General features: G+C 46.3%; 1 protein-coding gene across 2 annotated transcripts in view; it reads right to left on the reverse strand.

Annotated features, from left to right (window-relative positions):
* mapk8ip3 (mitogen-activated protein kinase 8 interacting protein 3) overlaps window positions 1-19973 on the reverse strand; it is a 263435-nt gene that overhangs the window by 40515 nt on the left and 202947 nt on the right. For both annotated transcript variants that reach the window (XM_086000700.1, XM_086000698.1), the window contains exons 21-23: window positions 18123-18308; window positions 14336-14519; window positions 1033-1155 (exon numbers count right to left, since the gene is read on the reverse strand). In XM_086000700.1, coding sequence (XP_085856826.1) covers window positions 1033-1155; window positions 14336-14519; window positions 18123-18308 — 493 coding nt within the window. The remainder of the gene's footprint in view (window positions 1-1032; window positions 1156-14335; window positions 14520-18122; window positions 18309-19973) is intronic.

The following is a 19973-nucleotide window of genomic DNA, read 5'->3' on the forward strand; positions in this document are numbered from 1 at the left end:
CCCCGACCTGGGGACATGTGCCCCCGTCAAAGGCGGGTGGAAGACTCCAGTCAATTAGTCCAGGGTTATTTGGTCACCTTGTTGATTTCAAACGTATTTATTTGGTTCTCTCACATAGTTAATGTCAACCCATGCCTCCAAAGTCACAGTTCAAATAAAACGGTTCAAAGGATCAATGGGAAGAGGGAAACAAAAAACCAGCTGATCCTAATTTATTGTAACGGATATCTGGAGTGGTCTCCTGTTGGAGCCCCTTTTTAAAATGTTGAAACTACATGAGCTCCATTTTGGAAACACCTTTAATCTTGAGCAGAAATAAGATTGAACCCCATTGATAGAGAGTTGAAAGAATCTTTATAGAACCCAAGTGCCAAGCCTGTTGGAAACTCAAACAAGCGCTCTCTTGTTTAAGAGACACCAGAAAGGCAAAACAGGTGGGTCTAAATAGTAAAACTGTAAAAAAAATAATTAAAAATTAAATATTGAGTGTAAAGGAGTTGTGGATCATGCACAGTGCATCATGCATTGTCCACTAGCTGCAGACGACTTCCAGTGAACCAGCACATGCTACACACTCATGTTCCATGATCAACAGAGCTGAGACATCAGACAGAATATGCCATCGCTGCTCTGCTTAAGCCCGTGGACAGGTGGCCATTAGCAGAACATCTCAAATTGCTGCAATTTTCATCTTTAAACATCACACTCTACAGAAAGAGACTCCAAATAGAACATCCTTAAATGCAATGACAACAACCGATGCATTGAAAGGGCCCAATCTTCCACTGAAAATTAACAATTTTACACTAAAGGAACCCTGCTTCCAGATAAAGTAGAGCAAGAGGTAGCTTCCCAATATAACTCTGTCCATATGGCTCAGACCAACCAACTACTACACTATTTCCATTTACTACATTGACAATCCTCAGGGCCTGAGTGAGACTGTCGAACTGATTGAGGTTCTTTGGGTTTATCCTCAATGGGAGAAGTAATGTGAGCATTGTCTGAGATAGCTACGCAATCCTGACCTACCAGCCATTTTGTGCCCCTAGCCACATAGTAGGGGCAGCACTTGTGATTGATCCGTTGGTGCGAATGTTTGTTTCTTGTTCTGACTGGCCTGCATTCTGTTCCTCCTTGGGTTGTCCATTTTCCCTAAAAAGAAAAGGCAGCACCTCTCACATACACATTTAGGTTTCACATAGATAAATGGTGGCACAAATATTCAAGAATTGTTAAAGGGGAGAGGTGCGGTGTGCAGAAGTACATTCAATGCAGTGTTTGTTTTTTTTGTCTCCCATAGATAGTTTAATTTTTTTTAATCAACCTGTTGGACAAAACCCTGATTTAGATGCGAATGTGATCAGGTGATATGAGAGAGAGGTTAATTAGTGAGCAACTGCACTGAGAGAATTGGGGTCAGCATCTCATTCCTGGATGCCAACTCATTCCTGCCATTCATCCCTCAGCCTAATTAGACAGTGGTGCTTTTAATGAAAAGTATGTCTCCCTATCAGACACTTTCCTTGTAAACATCACTTCACAGTGATCCTGAAGTGACACGCTCTACAATCTTACATGACTGTCTCCCAACAGCTCACTGTAGCTATTAACCTGGCAACCTTTCAGCAGCTGCAATACTTTTAGTAATGAATGAAAAGCCATGAAATTTATACATCAGGGCTCGACTGGCAGGACGTGAAGCTGGTGTGCTAGAGCTTGCGTCAGCAGTCCTTAAATTCATTATACCCATTAGATTATGTGTGTGAGTACACCCTGATTGTGTAGGCTAATAACATTGAATTCAATACAACACTACTACACCTCCATCCCCCACCAGGATGGCCTGAGGGCGCTCCGCTTCTTCCTTGAACAGAGGCCCAACCAGTCCCCATCCACCACCACCCTCCTCCGCCTGGCTGAACTTGTTCTCATATTGAACAACTTCTCCTTTGACTCCACTCACTTCCTCCAAATTAAAGGTGTTGCTATGGGAACCCGCAGGGGCCCTAGCTATGCCTGCCTATTCATGGGATATGTGGAACATTCTTTGTTCCAGTCCTACTCAGGTCCCCTCCCTCACCTCTTTTTCCGGTATATCGATGATTGTATCGGTGCCGTTTCCTGCTCTCGCCCTGAACTAGATAAGTTCATTCACTTTACTTCCAATTTCCACCCTTCCCTCACCTTCACATGGTCCATCTCCGACTCTTCCCTTCCTTGACTTCTCCGTCTCCATTTCTGGCGATCAGCTTTCAACAAACATCCACTACAAGCCCACTGACTCCCACAGCTAGCTGGACTACACTTCCTCCCACCCCGTTTCCTGTAAGGACTCTATTCTATTCTCCCAGTTTCTCTGTCTCCACCGCGTCTGTTCTGACGATGCCACCTTCCATACCAGTGCTTCCGACATGTCTTCCTTTTTCCTCAACCGAGGATTCCCCTCTACGGTGGTTGACACGGCCCTTGACAGTGTCCGTTCCATTTCCCGCACTTCTGCTCTCACCCCTTCCCCTCCCTCCCAGAACCATGATAGGGTTCCCCTTGTCCTCACCTTTCACCCCACCAGCCTCCACATTCAACGTATCATCCTCTGCCATTTCCGCCACCTCCAACGTGATCCCACCACCAAACACATCTTCCCCTCACCTCCCCTTTCAGCATTCCGAAGGGACCACTCCCTCCGCGACACCCTGGTCCACTCCTCAATCACCCCTAACAGCGCCTTTTCCTTCGCCTGGCACCTTCCCATGCAAGTGCAGGAGATGCAATACATGCCCTTTTACCTCCTCCCTTCCCACTGTCCAGGGCCCCAAACACCCCTTCCAGGTGAAACAGCGATTTACTTGTACTTCTTGCAATTTAATATACTGTATTCGCTGCTCACGATGCGGTCTCCTCTACATTGGGGAGACCAAACACAGATTGGGCAACCGCTTTGCGGAACACCTCCGTTCAGTCCGTAAGGATGACCCTGAGCTTCCGGTCGCCTGTCACTTTAATTCTCCGCTTCACTCCTACTCTGATCTCTCTGTCCTCGGCCTATTACATTGTTCCAATGAAGCTCAACGTAAGCTCGAGGAACAGCACCTCATCTTTCGATTAGGCACTTTACAGCCTTCTGGACTCGACATCGAGTTCAACAATTTCAGATAATAATCCCTGTCCCCATTTTTCATGCAGTATGATTTTTGCCACTCCCATTTGCAACATTTTATCTTTCCTGCCTCTTACAAAAGTACAGGATGTTCTTTCAATTCCTTCCTCCCCTCCTAACACCTCCCCCCCCCCCACTGTCTCTGCACCTGCTTAATATCTGTTACATCTCCAGCTTTTTCCAGTTCTGATGAAGGGTCCCAGACCTGAAACGTTAACTCTGTTTCTCTCTCCACGGATGCTGCCTGGCCTGCTGAGTATTTCCAGCATTTTCTGTTGTTATTTCAAATTAAAATCAGGCAGGTTCTATAAAGGGTGCATGATCTGTCCCTCTGACAGTGAAGGCAAAAATCTACCCCAATATTTATTGTCTATACTTGTGAGTATACAGAGGATAAGATCCTGACCTTACCCATGCTGTCAATGGGTGCATGCCCATAAATAAGGAATATCAGAAGGCAAGTGCAGCTCCGAGCTTGAGTTATGACACTAGCAGAACCAAAGGAATTATTATGACTGGGAAATGGAACACAATGTAGGAAGGAAGGAAGAAATGTTTACCAGGAGTGTGTGAAGCAATAATTTATGTTCAGGCCACGATGAAACATGCGAGATATTCACCATGACAATCATAGCCTGAGTTTACCAGTGCCCTACGGTATAACATTTGTATGCATGTGCCTGAATACCCATGGTGAAAAAAATGCTTGCACACTTTGATTAGACCTGCAAACATCTGCTCTTGGACCATTACCCAATCACACTGTACAAGCTGTGTCACGTGATCCCAAAGTATGACATCCTAGTCATTGCCAAACAGAATGTAATTTTGAATTTGCCCAATATTTCATTAAACAGTGAAACCCCTTCATTCCAAAGATATACAGTGGGATCCACTTATAATAATCTCAAGAAATAATGAGACTCTTAAAAGTGAAAAACATTTGCTTCCTTATTTATCTCCCATGTAATTGTACAGAACTGCATTTCTGGTACAGTGGGCCGGATTTTCCGATTGGAGGCTTCCTGCGTGCGGATGCCTCTGATCGGGAAAAATCTACACACTTACCCGTTTGCTCCGTAGGCCCCGGCACTTCTGATCAGCGCGCGCAGAGGCCCAGGTATCCCGGGGCACCGACGGCTCGTAAGCGTCCCTGGGATCACGTGGGCCATGGGAAACCAATCAAAGAAGGGAATCCCCCTTCATACTTTTAACAGGTCTCTCTGCATAGATCTGTCAAAAGTATAAACGGAATCACTCAAAAAAGTTAAACATTAAAAAAAAATTTAAAAATTTAAAATTAGTTAAAATTACATTAAATTAAATATCTTAAACAAAAATTTAATTTTTTTAAAAAATAATTAAAGTTTTTTACAGGGCTAAAAACAAACTCACCTCTTTTAAAAGTATTTTAAAATTATAAATGAGTAAAATCTTATACTAGTAAAAGCAGGTCTTATGCCTGCTTTTACTAGGCATAAGATTTTTAAAGGTTTTCAGCAGGCGGAGGTTCTGTAGAAAGCGGAACTCTCTGCCGCAGAGGCCCTTCTCCAGGGCAGGAGAATTCTTGACAGATCGGAAGTGCCAGTTTTCAGCGCCTGCGCTTCGCACACCTGAAACCGACACTTGCGAGGCCCCTACGGGTGCGTACACACCCGCGGGGGTCAGAAAATCTGGCCCAGCGACATTAGTAACCACTTGAAGTGAAAATCTGAACATTAATTTGTTCACAAGCACCAGAGAGATGGGCTTCACAGATCAATGGAAACTGGAACCTTAAGCCATAAAGTGCTGAATTTCTGTCAATGCAGCAGGCACTAAAACTTCATGGGCAGTGATCTCGGTTACACTGAGATTGCACCCACTGATGCCCTACAGCGCTGACCTCACTGGAATTTGGGGGATCAATGGAGGGCACCTCGGCTCCATGGGGCAGGCAAACGCAAGCTGAGCACACTGGATACAGCAAAGGCTATGGGCCCCGACAACATCCCGGCTATCGTGCTGAAGACTTGTGCTCCAGAACTAGCCGCACTTCTAGCCAAGCTGTTCCAGTACAGCTACAACACTGGCATCTATCCGACAATGTGGAAAACTGCCCAGGTATATCTTGTCCACAAAAAGCAGAACAAATCCAACCCAGCCAATTACTGCCCCATCAGTCTACTCTCAATCATCAGCAAAGTGATGGAAGGTGTAATCGAAAGTGCTATCAAGCGGCACTTACTCACCAATAACCTGCTCACTGATGCCCAGTTTGGGTTCCGCCAAGACCACTCGGCTCCCGACCTCATTACAGCCTTGGTCCAAACATGGACAAAGGAGCTGAATTCCAGAGGTGAGGTGAGAGTGACTGCCCTTGACGTCAAGGCAGCATTTGACCGAGTCTGGCATCAAGGAACCCTAGTAAAACTGAAGTCAATGGGAATCAGGGGGAAAATGCTCCTCTGGCTGGAGTCATACCTAGCACAAAGGAAGATGGTTGTGGTGCTTGAAGGTCAATCATCACAGCCTCAGGACATCGCTGCAGGAGTTCCTCAGGGCAGTGTCCTAGGCCCAACCATCTTCAGCTGCTTCATCAATGACCTTCCCTCCAACATAAGGTCAGAAATGGGGATGTTCACTGATGACTGCACAGTGTTCAGCGCCATTCACAACTCCACAGATAATGAAGCAGTCCATGCCTGCATGCAACAAGACCTGGACGACATTCAGGCTTGGGCTGATCTGTGGCGCAAATGTTACCTGCCACTTAAGTGCCAGGCAATGACTATCTCCAACAAGCGAGAGTCTAACCACCTCCCCATGACATTCAATGGTATTACCATTGCCGAATCCCCCACTATCAACATCCTGGGGGGGTCACCATTAACCAGAAACTTAACTGGACCAGCCACATAAATACTGTGGCAATAAGAGCAGGTCAGGGGCCAGGTATTCTGCGGCGAGTGTCTCACCTCCTGACTCCCCAAACCCTTTCCACCATCTACAAGGCACAAGTAAGGAGTTTGATGGAATACTCTCCACTTGCCTGGATGAGTGCAGCTCCAACAACACTCAAGAAGCTCGACACCATCCAGGACAAAGCAGCCCGCTTGATTGGCACCCCATCCACCACCTTAAACATTCACTCCCTCCACCACCGGCGTACCGTGACTGCAGTGTGTACCATCTACAAGATGCACTGCAGCAACTCACCAAGGCTTCTTCGGCAGCACCTCCGAAACCTCTTCCACCTAGAAGAACAAGGGTAGCAGGCGTATGGGAACACCACCACCTCCAAGTTCCCCTCCAAGTCACAGGCCATCCTGACTTGGAAGTATATCGCCGATCCTTCATCGTCGCTGGGTCAAAATCCTGGAACTCCCTGCCTAACAGCACTGTGGGAGTACCATCACCACACGGACTGCAGCGGTTCACCACCACCTTTTCAAGGGCAACTAGGGATGGGCAATAAATGCTGGCCTTGCCAGCAACGCCCAGATCCCATAAACGAATTTTAAAAAAAGCACCACTTAAGGCACATCTTTCGACACCCACCTGCCCCGTCCCAGTAGAAATTCGGCAGGCCATCCACGGGAAGGGAGTATTGCCCTGACCACTCCCGCAACCCCAGCACCAATTCAATCAATCAGTCATGGCAGGGGGTTAATCCAGGATAAATTGAGGGAAAAATTCTGTCTGTAAGGTAAAAGGCCTGGATGGACCCCACTGACGGAGTCCACATGTGTCCTTGTGGAGGCTGGTACTCCTCATCTTACTGGGCAGAATGATCGCCACAACTATGCCAAGTTCTGACCAAGGCTCAGGAGCAGGAATTGCCTGTAACTTCGGCGAGAGACTGACAGAAGCCCCCAAAACATTCACTCTAACTCAACCATGAAAACCAGTCAGAGGATTCTATTGTTTGGTAGACTATACAATCAGTTTCAGGTCAGTCCTGTAACCTAAAGAGGTTGCTAATGCAACAACCGTTTATGGACCGAATAATCTCTATATCACACTTTGAATCAATGAGAGTGCAGTAGTTTCAAGCTGACCAATTACAGTGACAGATGCTGAAATTGCTACTTTCTCCAGCTCATCAGACTGTCAGCAATCGACATCCAGTTAAATTCTCATGTAATGAAACGCCTTCGTGATTACATTGGTCTACATAATCAGGAAACAATTTGCAATAAATCCAATGGAAACTCTACACACAACAGGGATAATTTTGACTTTGGATGATGGTGTAAAATGAGTGATATCGATTCCGCCACCCATTATACAACTCTTCTGACTTTCATTTCCATGTATAATGGGTGGCTAAATCAATATCGCTCATTTTACGCTATCACCCAAAGTCAAAGTTACTGCCAATGTAGACTACAGAAAGTAAACACCGTCATACATCTGATCCATGCTTCTGATGTAGCAATATATTTAAGGACAATGAGGTAGTGGGGGTTCGAGGGGATTCAGGAGAGTCGGTGGGGGGAATTTTTCGGGGGTTCAGTGGGCGCGTTTGATGGCGGGTTGGGTGGGAAAAAAAATTTTGACAGCGGGTAGGGAACCCGCTGTCAACCTGCCGCCATGCTAGTTTCCCAGATGTCGGGTCTGTCATCGCTGAACAGGCCCAACATTAAGCGGCGGGGGAGGCAATTTAGATTAAGAGCTTGTTAACAGGCACTTAAAAACTATTTTAAGCTCGCCTTTAGATTTTAAGAGTTCCCCCACGGGTTCCCCGCTGCTCGGGGATCACGTCAGGTAAGCAGGTCAGGAGTTGTCTCAGCATGGGATGATTTCTTAACTTGACAGCTGCAAATATTCTATAAAAGCTCCCATTTCATAGCTGTTTACTTGCCACTGCATTTGGAAGACAGATTGAGCTTTATGCAGCTTGCAAGTCTTTGGAGCAAACTCTGCATCCAGAGTCACCTCGTTGGAACAACCTCTCTCACCACTGACAGATCGCTTCTGTCATCTCAACTTCACCTGCCATCTATTCCATCAGCATGGGTGACCTTGAATCTATCTCACCTTAGTCCTCAGAATCCCACCACGATCAGCCCCAAAACCAGCAGCACCAACAACAACACCAACCTTCTCCGCAATCAACTGATGCTGCACAGGACAGAGGGCATCAGCACCCGACCACATTGCTGCCTGGGACGCCAGCGATGGCCTCACCATGGCCAGATTTACTTCACTTGACGCTATACACCCTGGCTGCCACATGATGCTCCAGGTTGGCACCACACCAACACCATAAAGCATCCCTACAATGCCGAAGCCATTCCTTTCACACTTATCACCATTACAGGGGGGGTACCGTTATGTCTCACCATTCACTGCAACTCACTAAGCCACTTCCAAAGGTGCACACAAATCTGTCCAAGAACGCAAAATGTTGAAAACAAAGATTTCAATGTTTGACACCACATTAACAGAAACTTCACATGAACATTGGCTAAAACACACAAGTGCCTACCCTTGTGTGTTGTTTTTTTATTCGTTCATGGGATGTGGGCATCACTGGCAAGGCAAGCATTTATTGCCCATCCCTAGTTGCCCTTGAAAAGGTGGTGGTGAGCCACCTTCTTGAACCATCGCAGTCAGTCAGTCGTCTTCTTATCGTGTCCACGGACAGTCCATACATAGCCCAGCCAGAACTGGACACATTTTTGCGCCTTGTTGTTGAATTCGGCAAGATCTGCAACAGTGCAGGGTTCCTCTAACGATAGGCATTGCAGGAGATGTTGCATAGTCTGTGCTTCAGTTCCACATTCACAAGTTGTCAGGCTGGTTGAATATCCCCATTTGCTTAGTGACACCTTTGAGCAACAAGTCTGTTAAGGCACTTCCAGGTTGCCCAGTTGCAATTAGCTCCTGGGGGAAGGCTTTCACCAAGTAAAATTTCCATCGCTGGGGGTTGTTCAAGACTGGCGAGCCGGTCTTTCCACAAGGCGATGCGGGCTTCAGATGAGGTTGATTGTAATGGAACAACACTGTTCATGAAGCTCTTTCTTGACTTTAGGCAGCTGGGTGTAGGTGTATGACAATGCAGAGGGTGTCTCTCATCTGATGTTTGACGGAGTCGCTCTTTCTTGCTGGCTACCGTTCTTCTTATATCAGGGGGAGCGATACCCGCCAGGATATATAGGCTGTTGGTGTTTGTTGGTTTTAAGAAACCTGTGATAAATCGGCAGCTTGCATTCAGAATGGCATCCATCTTCTTGGCATGAGTAGACCTTTCCCATGCAGGGCAGGCGTATTCGGCAGTGGAATAGCAAAGAGCAAGTGCACTGGTTCGCAATGTTTTCGGGCTTGTTCCCCATCTTGTGTTAGTGAGCTTATTCAGGATGTTGTTTCGTACGCTCACTTTTGCCTTTGTCTTCTCGATGTGGTTCTTGAAGGTGAGGCATCGGTCAAGGGTGACTCCGAAGTAGATAGGGTGCTCGCAATGCGTTAGTGTTGCTCCACACCAGGTTACTTTCAGCTGGTGTTTGGTTTCACGGTTTCTGAGGTGGAATGCACAAACTTGCATCTTTGATGGGTTTGCGCGAAGGTGGTTTTCTTCATAGTAGGATTTTAGTCCCTCCAAGGCCTCAGAAAGCGTTTTCTCCACGGTGTTAAAATCAGTGCTTTGGGCAGTGACACATAAGTCATCAGCATATATAAAACGGCGTGTAACACCGTCTATAGGTTGGTCATTTGTGTAGATGTTGTACAGCAGCGGTGCAAGCACGCTTCCCTGAGGAAGACCATTCTTCTGAATACGCCACCTGCTGCGCTTCCCACCTAGTTCAACATAGAACCGGCGATTCTGAAGCATGCTTTCTAACAGCTCTGTTAAGTGAATCTCTTTTGTCATCTCTAGAATCTTGCAGAGAAGACGTCTATGGTTCACTGTATCGTATGCTGCTGACAGGTCTACAAAAACAGCACCTGTTACCATCCCTTGCTCAAAACCATCTTCGATGTGTTGTGTGAGGTTGAGCAGTTGGCTTGTTGTTGATTTGCCGGGGCGGAAACCTGCTTGCTCTGGAATGATCTTCTCATCTACAGTTGGTGCTATCCTATTGAGTATCAGGCGTTCAAACAGCTTGTAGGTGTGGCAAAGCAGTGAAATTGGCCGAAAACTCTTAGGATCTGAGGGATCTTTTCCAGGCTTTAATAGTGCTATTACATGTGCCTTCTGCCAGATATTAGGTAGCTTGTGTGTTGCCAGACAGTGGTTGAACAATTGTAGGATCCATTTTTTTGCTTTCTGTCTAAAATGCTTTATCTGCTCCGTTGCTATGTTGTCAAGACCAATTGCTTTCCCGTGTTTTAGACTAGATATACCAGTTTCCAGCTCTTCCATGGTGAATGGTCTAGTGAAGCCAGGATCATTGCTGTACTTCTTCCTATCTAGTTGTGCTCTTGGTTGTTCCTTGTTGATTTTTCCATTTAGGAGCAACTGGTGTGCAACTTGGTTAGCAGACACATTTGGATGTTGGGCAGCTTTCTTGGGATCAACTCCAAGTTTGCGTATAAGAGACCATGCCTTCTTGCTGTTTTTTGTAAGATCTGTTGTCTCTATCAAGGTGTTCCAGGTGTTTTGACGTTCTTGAGAGATACTTAACATCACCCTCTCACCGGCAGATATTGTTTCCTCTGAGAAGGGGTCAGATTCAAACATTGAGACATACTCCCAGTAGAGTTCAGCATTCTCCTTGGTGAGACCAGGGATGTAGTGTACTCTGCAACCTCGGGGGATCTTCCTTCTAGCTGTTTTTTGGACAGCTTTTTCAAAGAGGTTGTAGTGCTCAGGTAGTAGTTTAATGCGTTTAACCTTGCGGTCAAGTGCTCATGCAAAACCGTTCCAATCGGCCTTCTTGAAGTTGAAGCGCCTTTTGAATGGTATGACGGTTGGTAACACTGCTGCATTTACCTGGATGCCAATAGGACGGTGTTGTGTCTGTGGTATTGGGTCTGTGACCAGCTTCTTGCAGAGGCCAGCAATGTCATTGCTGGCAATGGCAAGATCTGGATTATATCTACACTTCCAGCGGGCACTGTGGAAGGAGGCTGGCAATTTAGGATCGTGGATGAGACTAAGCTGGTTAGCGTCCATCCATTCTTCGACCGCTTCTCCATCGTTGTTAGTCTCCTTGTACCCCCATTGGGTACTGTGGCTATTAAAGTCTCCAATGATGATCTGTGGTTTATTGTGCAGGTTGGGTACAGGGTTAGAGAAGCTGAAATCTGTGCCAGGTGGCTTGTACACTGAGGTCACTACTACTTTGCTCAGCTCTACGGTTAGAATTTCGATGTTGTCCTCCTCTGTTTTAGAAGTGGCTTCTACAACTGAACCAGCTCTAACAAATACAGCACTGCCATATTGTCAATGAGGTCTTTCAATAGCCAGGACCATTCCTGGTATTTTTGGGCGATTGTTCTCACTTCCTCTATGTGTCTCCTGCAGGTAGAGGACATCACACTCCAACTCATTGCATAATGTAGCGAGGATGTTTTGTTTAGCTATAGAGAACCCTTCAACGTTAGCAGATATAACAGTCAATGCCGGTCTTGAAAAAGACCCGTATTTCTGACACTAACGACTACTTCCGTCTTCAGGCATGCTGTGCATGGTGGTGGTGGTAGAATTGGTTGAAACAGGGCCGCGACGTGAACGCTTCTACCTTGACCCCAGTCAGTCAGTGTGGTGAAGGTACTCCCACAGTGCTGTTAGAGAGGGAGTTCCAGGATTTTGACCCAGCGACGATGAAGGAACGGCGATATACTTCCAAGTCAGGATGGTGGGTGACTTGGAGGAGAACTTGGAGGTGGTGGTGTTCCCATGCGCCTGCTGCTCTTGTCCTTCTAGGTGGTAAAGGTCGCAGGTTTGGAAGGTGCTGCCGAAGAAGTCTTGGTAAGTTGCTGCAGTGCATCTTGTAGATGGTACACACTGCAGCCACAATACGCCGGTGGTGGAGGGAGTGAATGTTTAAAGTGGTGGATAGGGTGCCAATCAAGTGGGCTGCTTTGTCTTGGATGGTGTCGAATTTCTTGAGTGTTGTTGGAGCTGCACTCATCCAGGCAAGTGGAGAGTATTCCATCACACTCCTGGCTAGTGGCTTGTAGATGGTGGAAAGGCTTTGGTGAGTCAGGGGGTGAGACACTCGCCGCAGACTACCCAGCCTCTGACCTGCTCTTGTTTTCACAGTATTTATGTGGCTGGTCCAGTTAAGTTTTTGGTCAATGGTGACCCCCAGGATATTGATGGTGGGGGATTCGGCGATGGTAATGTTGTTGAATGTCAAGGGGTGGTGGTTAGATGCTCGCTTGTTGGAGATAGTCATTGCCTAGCACTTGTGTGGCATGAATGTTATCTGCCACTTATCAGCCCAAGCCTGAACGTCATCCAGGTATTGTCACATGCAGGCATGGACTGCTTCATTATCTGAGGAGTTGTGAATGGCACTGAACACTGTGCAGTCATCAGTGAACATCCCCACTTCTGACCTTATGATGGAGAGAAGGTCATTGATGAAGCAACTGGAGATGGTTGGGCCTAGGAAACTGTCCTGAGGAACTCTACAGCGATGTCCTGGGGCTGTGATGATTGACCTCCAACCACCACAACCATGTTCCTTTGTGCTAGGTATGACTCCAGCCAGTGGAGAGTTATTCCCCTGATTCCCATTGACTTCAGTTTTACTAGGGTTCCTTGATGCCACATTGTGTGTTGTTAGTTGGTATAATTTGACTAGGATGAGGGTGAGTGTGAGGGTAGTTGGTGTAAGGATGTGCAGGAGTAGGTATGGGAAGGCAGAGTGATGGGGATGTGATGAGTGACACAGCAGGATGAGGTTGAGAGTGTGGCTTTGCAGTAATGTTCCGTGATCTACTGAGATAATTGAAAGGTTTGTGCCACTGCAGCCTGGTCCTCCTGACCACATCCCTGTTTGTGCCCTCCTGTGCAATGTGCAACCAGGCTGCGTTGATCTCATGGGGCGGTCTCTTCTGCTCATTGGAAGGGAAGAGAACCTCCCTGCATGCTGTGACTCCCTCCATAAGCATATAGAGGGAGTCATGGGAGAGCCTGGGTGCAGCTGTGCACCTCTGTGTAGTGCTTGTCAGTGTTTGCAGCACCTCAATGCTGTCAAAATCAATTTGCCCATGGTCCCTTTAAGGAAACTGGCTGATGACGCGTCAAGTGATGTTATCAGACCCGCTTCCTTCAATTGGCCGGGAAATGCGCTGGGCGGGTTTAACAAGCCCAATCAGCGTAAGATCACTTTGGACACAGGGCTGGAGCCAGCAGTGGGATCACACCCCGCCACCAACCCCAGCTGCACTGGACCCACGGCTAGTCAGTCTGCCAGTAGACAATGCTGCTTTTATAGCAGAATGCTTAATAATTGTAAAGATGGCACAGGCAGATTTAGTCCATTCTGATACTTTTCAAATACTCGTGAATTCGCTGTCTTTATGAGTTCTTCTGATGATCCTACTGAGTACTTCAGTAGCTAATGCGGTTAAATTACTACAATTAAGACCCAAAGTTAACCAACTCATGCATCCACTTTAAATAAATAGAACCATAATGCTGAATACACAGTATGGCCATTACAATCAAACCACTGTCAATGCTCTTAACTGTACCATGATAGTTAACCCTCCACCGTTGTACATAGGTTTTTGATTTTGTATTGAAGCGAGAATCATTTTTCAAGTTTTTTTTCTCTTTCCTCTCAGCTATCCCTGTACCACACACCATCCCCAGCCGAGAGAGCAAAAAGGCAACATGCAGTCACCCGCCTGCCAAAAGTATTTGCCAGAAAGTGCGTAATATGGTGTGATTCTAGCTCTGATTTTGCTTCTCTGTTCACCAAGCCTCTGTTCTCTGGAGGCTAGCGTCTGATGGGAATGGGAGGGCTGCGATCCGTAACTCATTGTAGGGAGCTTACTGCTCTGCGGTGCAGCCCTTTGGGAGGCCAAAACATAGAACCGCCATGTTACTTACCACAGCACGGTATGTTCATCTTTCCATGTTGCTGATCCCCTTTACCATAGAATGGACATTATAACCACATGACTTTTCCCTATTAATGACACTTTTCATACTATGGCGATGTTACCCATTTCCCACTGATTCCCTTTACCGTGCGATATGTTAGCCATATCCATGTCCATCTCCTTTACCTGAGCTGAGTTCTGTCTTCTGTCTGCGCTGGGTCTGTGAACACATGCTCTGTGTAGGCACTAGGCCGTGCCAACGCTGGTTCCGCATCACTTGCACCATTCTCGGTTGCCTCTGTTGCTTCAGTTGCCTCTTCAGCCGACTGTGGTTGGTTAACCTTCCCACCTTTAACAGTAGCCACATCACCTACATGGGCAGCACAGATACTGCTGGGAATTTGCCATTATGATGAAAAGCACATAAACTACACTGCATTAATCAATACTGAAAATATTCATTCAATCATCTTTCAATAATGTATAATGCAGTCATTCAATAATATGTTACCATCATATTTAACAATAATCTAAGCAACTGTCATTATTCAATAATCTATGTTTGTCATATTCGATAATCTACTCTATAGTTATCTACCTATAATTATAAAATAGCTTGTGTTCGTCTATTTTCATCCATTTCCAGATATCCCACGAGTCCATGCTGACCACAAGTTAAGCAGATTATCAATCGCAAGGTTACCAGGGACCAATCCCATGATCCCTAACTCTCCCTACCTGGGTGATCTCATAGCAGCAATGCCTCTTTTTGTCCTTCGCCAACCTCCAAGCCCCAGGGGCAGCTCCAGGCCCAGCATCCACCTCCTCCAGGTCCTGGTACCCCACTCTCTCCCAGCTTCCGGCGCCCTTCTGACTAATACTATCCGAGCCACAGCTCTACATCCAGTGCAGCAGTGACTGGAAGATCATGAGGCCCAAGGTAAAATTGCATCCCAGGTTCCTTCCAACTCCCAGTATGTCCTCCAGGCCCCCACCCCTCCCCGGCTTTCTACCATGGACAGGTGGGATGATTTCTACAGGTGTTATAGAGGGTTGGAGACTGAGTCTGGCTCAAGTTCACATTGGAAATGAGAGGATAGACAAATAGAAAAAAAGGAGAGAAAGAAAGAAAGAGAAAGGGAGAAAGAAAAAGGAAAGAAAGATGAAAGTTTAAATGTGGTACAGAGAGTAGGAGATATACAGGGAAAAGACAGAAAGAGAGAGAAAATGTGTGTAACATATAGAGAGAGATTGGGAGGCATACAGGACAAAGATTAGGCAGGCAGAAGGATAGACTTGCAGAAATAGGGAGATAAAAAGTATTAGTAAGAGAGTCAGAGATAAAAAAGGGGAATTTTAACACCCTCCAACTCTCAAATTCAAGTCGCTCTTTATCCTGCCCCAATCCCGCCCCGCTGCGATTTTAACGCTGGGTGGTTAAGGCCTCTGCCTGAGTCAGCTGGATGCCTCATAAATATATGCTAATCAGGGTCCTATAGCTCAGGTAGGAGCCCGAGGCAATTTTAACTGCTTCCAATGAGGCCTGCCAGGTACCCAGAGGAGGCTCCAAGACAGAAGTAAATAACTTTTCTTTGTGGAGCCAAGAGGAGCAGGAGGGCCCCTCTGTGCCCCACAAGGAAATTCTGGGCCTCTGCCACCCCGGGCTCCTCCCACCTTTTGACCCAGAGCCTTGCTGAAAATTGAGAGTGGCGCGAATGGGATGCACTGACCTCCACACTGGGAGCTCAGAATCGCAACATTTATGCTATAAGGTCAACAGGTTGTGCTCATGGATTGTTAATTTCTATTTGCTCAAAGTCCTTAGCTTGGCAGGAAGCTAGCGGCACCAACTGTACTTTGTCTTCTGAATTTTGTTTCTTAAATGTCGAGGGTATACACTGAGGACATGATACCAATAAAGTTTGAAAGTTACCTCTAGAATTCATTTCTGAGGCTTACTGGAGGTCTGGCTCCAGTCCAGGCAAGTGGAAGGAAGATGTCATCTCTCTGATTAGTTAGCAGGCTAACTGTTATGAGAATGGCAAGTCTCTCAGTCTGCTTCTCAGAATCTATGATGAGTTTGGCACTCTTGCTCTGCTAACCAGTCTTTGATGAAGATGGTCAGTCTCTCAGTCCACTTCCCAGAATCTGTGATCAGTATGAGCAGTCTCTCATAAGAACATAAGAAATAAGAGCAAGAGTAGGCCATTTGGCCCTTCGAGCCTGCTCCGCCATTCAATAAGATCATGGCTGATCTTCTACCTCAACTCTACTTTCCTGCACTATCCCCATATCGCTTGATTTCCTTAATATTCAAAAATCTATCGATGTCGGTTCTGAACATACTCAACGACTGAGCCTCCACAGCCCTCTGGGGCAGAGCATTCCAAAGATTCACCACCCTCTGAGTGAAGAAATTTCTCCTCATCTCAGTCCTAAATGGCCGACCCCTTATTCTGAAACTGTGACCCCAAGTTCTAGACTTCCCAGCCAGGGGAAACATCCTCCCTGCATCTACCCTGTCAAGCCCTGTAAGAATTTTGTATGTTTCAATGAGATCACCTCTCATTCTTCTAAACTCTAGAGAATATAGGCCTAGTCTACTCAATCTCTCCTCATAGGACAATCTCCCCACCCCAGGAACCAGTCTGGTGAACCTTCGTTGCACTCCCTCTATGGCAAGAGCACTTCCAGGGTCTATGATGAATTTGGAAACTCTCTTACTCTGTTAGCCACTTTGTGATGAAAATGGGAAGCCCGAGTCCACTCTCTGAGGCATTTGATGAGTACTTTCCAGGGCCTGTGTCATTATGAGCAAGTATCTCACTTAGCTAGTCAGTCTGTCATGAATACACCAAGGTTCATGAGCCACTTTCCAAAATCCTAGTTGAAGATGAGCAGTCTCGCAGCTCACTCACCAGAATTTGAAGTATGGGAAATCTTTTACCCAGTGCCAGAGTCGGTGAAAAAGGTAGGAAGTCTCTCAGAACCATTTCCCAGAGACTACGGCACACAACTACCTTCTCATCTGATACTCGCTCAAAATATGTAATGAGCAAGAGCAGGAAGCACAATGGCAACGTTATTAGTGTTTCACCTGTTGAATCACAGATGGGGGTGTGGGCTTTGCTCTTATAATTCAGCACATGTACTTGGTCAAGTCATCGGGAAAAGCTACTAAACCAAAACCAGAGGGAAAATTAAAGGGTATTTAATCCTCAGCACATCTCCTTGCTGATAGCTTGAGTGTGTCAATGCCACAGGTCTAGGAGCAAATTGTCTGCTAGCCATCCCAGTTCTTTTTAATCATTTATTTGGGTGAGGGGGCAAGGCCGGCATTTATTGCCCATTCCTAATAGCCCTGAGAAGGTGGTGGTGGGCCGTCATCTTAAACTGCTGAAGTGGTGTGATGCAGCGGTTTGATGCAACCGAGTGACTTGCTAGGCCACTTCAGAGGGCAGTTAAGAATCACTTCCAGAGTCTATGATGAATTTGGAAACTCTCTTACTCTGTTAGCCACTGTGATGAAAATGGGAAACCTCGGAGTCCATTCTCTGAGGCATCTGATGAGTACTTTCCGGGGCCTGTGTCATTATGAGCAAGTATCTCACTTAGCTAGTCAGTCTGTCATGAATACACCAAGGTTCACGATCCACGGTCCAAAATCCTAGTTGGGGTGGGACTGGAGTCACATGTAGGCTAGACCATGTAAGGATGGCAGGTTTCCTTGCCTAATGGATATTAGTGAACCAGTTGGGTTTTTTCGACAATCGGACAGCTCCATGGTCACTTTTACTGATGCCAGTTTCTTATTTCCAGATTTATTTATTTTTTTTAAACTGTTTTCAAATTCTCAAACTGCCTAGTGAAGGAAAATTGAATGAAACAGAGTCACCTTGAAGAGGCGAATAAAACAAAAAAGGAGCAATAAGTAAAAAAAAAAAAAAAATGTTTTAATTGAATTGTTACCCACTTTGTCCTTTGTCGGATGTTGGGGTGTCACTTCTAGATGTGCTGTTGCTCCGGGGAACATTGCACCGTGTTGCACATCCTACTAGTGTAATTCCTGCTAGCACCCCTTCTGTTCCACTGGAGTCATCCGGATTCAAATCTCCCTCTAAAAATATCTCTCCGGCAGGATAGTCACTCTCGCTAGCAGCTGACACAAAAAGAAAAAGAAAAAGTCTCATCTTGCTGTAGATATAAAAGTTTTAAATAACCTATTAGATAGCATCCATAGTCATGTGGTTCAGGAGACTTTCAAAGGTTTGTTTCTTTTCAGTCAAAACTTTCAACTTCAACAATTTCAAAAGTTAGAAGTAGGAATGGCAAAATACTTCAAAAGCGTGAGACGTGAGATTTCAAAAGAATTGTTCCAAATCTTGATTCCCAGAAGGTGAGCAATGACCAGGCTCGAATGGAACCTCTTCCCTCACTGAACAATCTGCTCATCTAGTTCAACCAAGTCAGGTACAGCAATGGTTAGATGCAGGTTAACGCTACTTCCATATTACCTTAACAACAGACGGAAAATTGGTCTCGCGCCGAAAACCAGCTTGAAGTGGGCGGCGTGCCGACTATGCAGGCCCGAAAATGAAGGCCCCAGGCTCGCTGGAAATTGGGCTTCAAGCTTCATCTACATAATACCGGTGAGCTGCAGACACCGATTGGGTATCCTCATGCAGCTTGCCGGTAGGGGCCTTCTCAAGATTGTTCGACTTGGATGCTGAGCTAGCCCTACCTGGGAGGGGGGCGGTGGGGAGAGGCGAGCAGAGGTGACCGATCAGCAGTTCACAATATTGCTGTGGTGCCAGGAAGAGCACGCATGCCTCTCCTGGCTCCATGGTAGGGTAAGTAACAAAACAAAAATTACTGTTCTTCAGTAGCCTCCAGCGGGCTCTTTAAGAACCACTGGTTATGCGGCTGTGGACCCGCATGCTCTGCTCAGTTTTTTTCTTAATTTGGTATCAGGGTCCTGAAACAGGTGCTAGGCCCCTGACTAGCATATTCAAAGGGCCTAGAAACCTGTTCAGACAGTCAGAGGTTGCTGTGCACTTTCGAGAAGGATCGGGCACTAAAGATCACACCCAGAAATTGGTATCCCCACCTCCTATTCCTCGCCCAGAAATTGGGTACAACAGGGAGCAATTTCTCCCCCAATGTGTTTACTGCCAGCCTCAGAACAGCATTCTTACAGTACCAGTGGGACACTTTGGTTTCTTGCACTAGCCTTCCTGATAGCTTTCTGAGTTTGTTTGAGCTAGTTAATGTTAAATTCTCTCATCCTCTGAGCTTATACAGTTTGGACACTGGGTTGAGAGACTGCCCAAACTCATTCATTTAGGACTCTTCAAAGCCATCAGAGAGAGGAGTGTTTCATTCCTTCGTACTAAACGTAGTGTAGTACAGGAAACTTTCTGGTATCCGGCACCGACAGGGCCGAGCTGGTGCCGTTAGATCAAAACTGCCGTATAAACCAGCGGCAATGTTAAAACATAGAGCTTTTCAGCTCCGTGTGAATCAACAAACCCTGTTGCTTAGCAACAGCTTCAAAACAGTCGGCTGCAGCTGCAAGCGTCTCTAGCTGAAGCTGTTGCTTAGCTACAGACTTTGCAGAGCCTGACTGGGGAAAAAAAAAGCAACGAGAAGTAAAAAAACTTATAGAAAACGGCTCCTGAATTTTGCCGGTAGATAGAGCTTTCCCGACTTCTAACCTCTGGTTAAACGAAAGTTTCCTGTAAGAGGTTACTGTAGGCTAGTCCTGTAGTAGCTCTAGAACACATTGTACACCCAGTCTCCATCACAGAGAGGAAACAGTTCTAAC

Source organism: Somniosus microcephalus, chromosome 11 (assembly GCF_052327205.1).
Source record: "Somniosus microcephalus isolate GS21.2 chromosome 11, FLI_Smic_1.0, whole genome shotgun sequence".
NCBI classification, from domain to species: domain Eukaryota; kingdom Metazoa; phylum Chordata; class Chondrichthyes; order Squaliformes; family Somniosidae; genus Somniosus; species Somniosus microcephalus.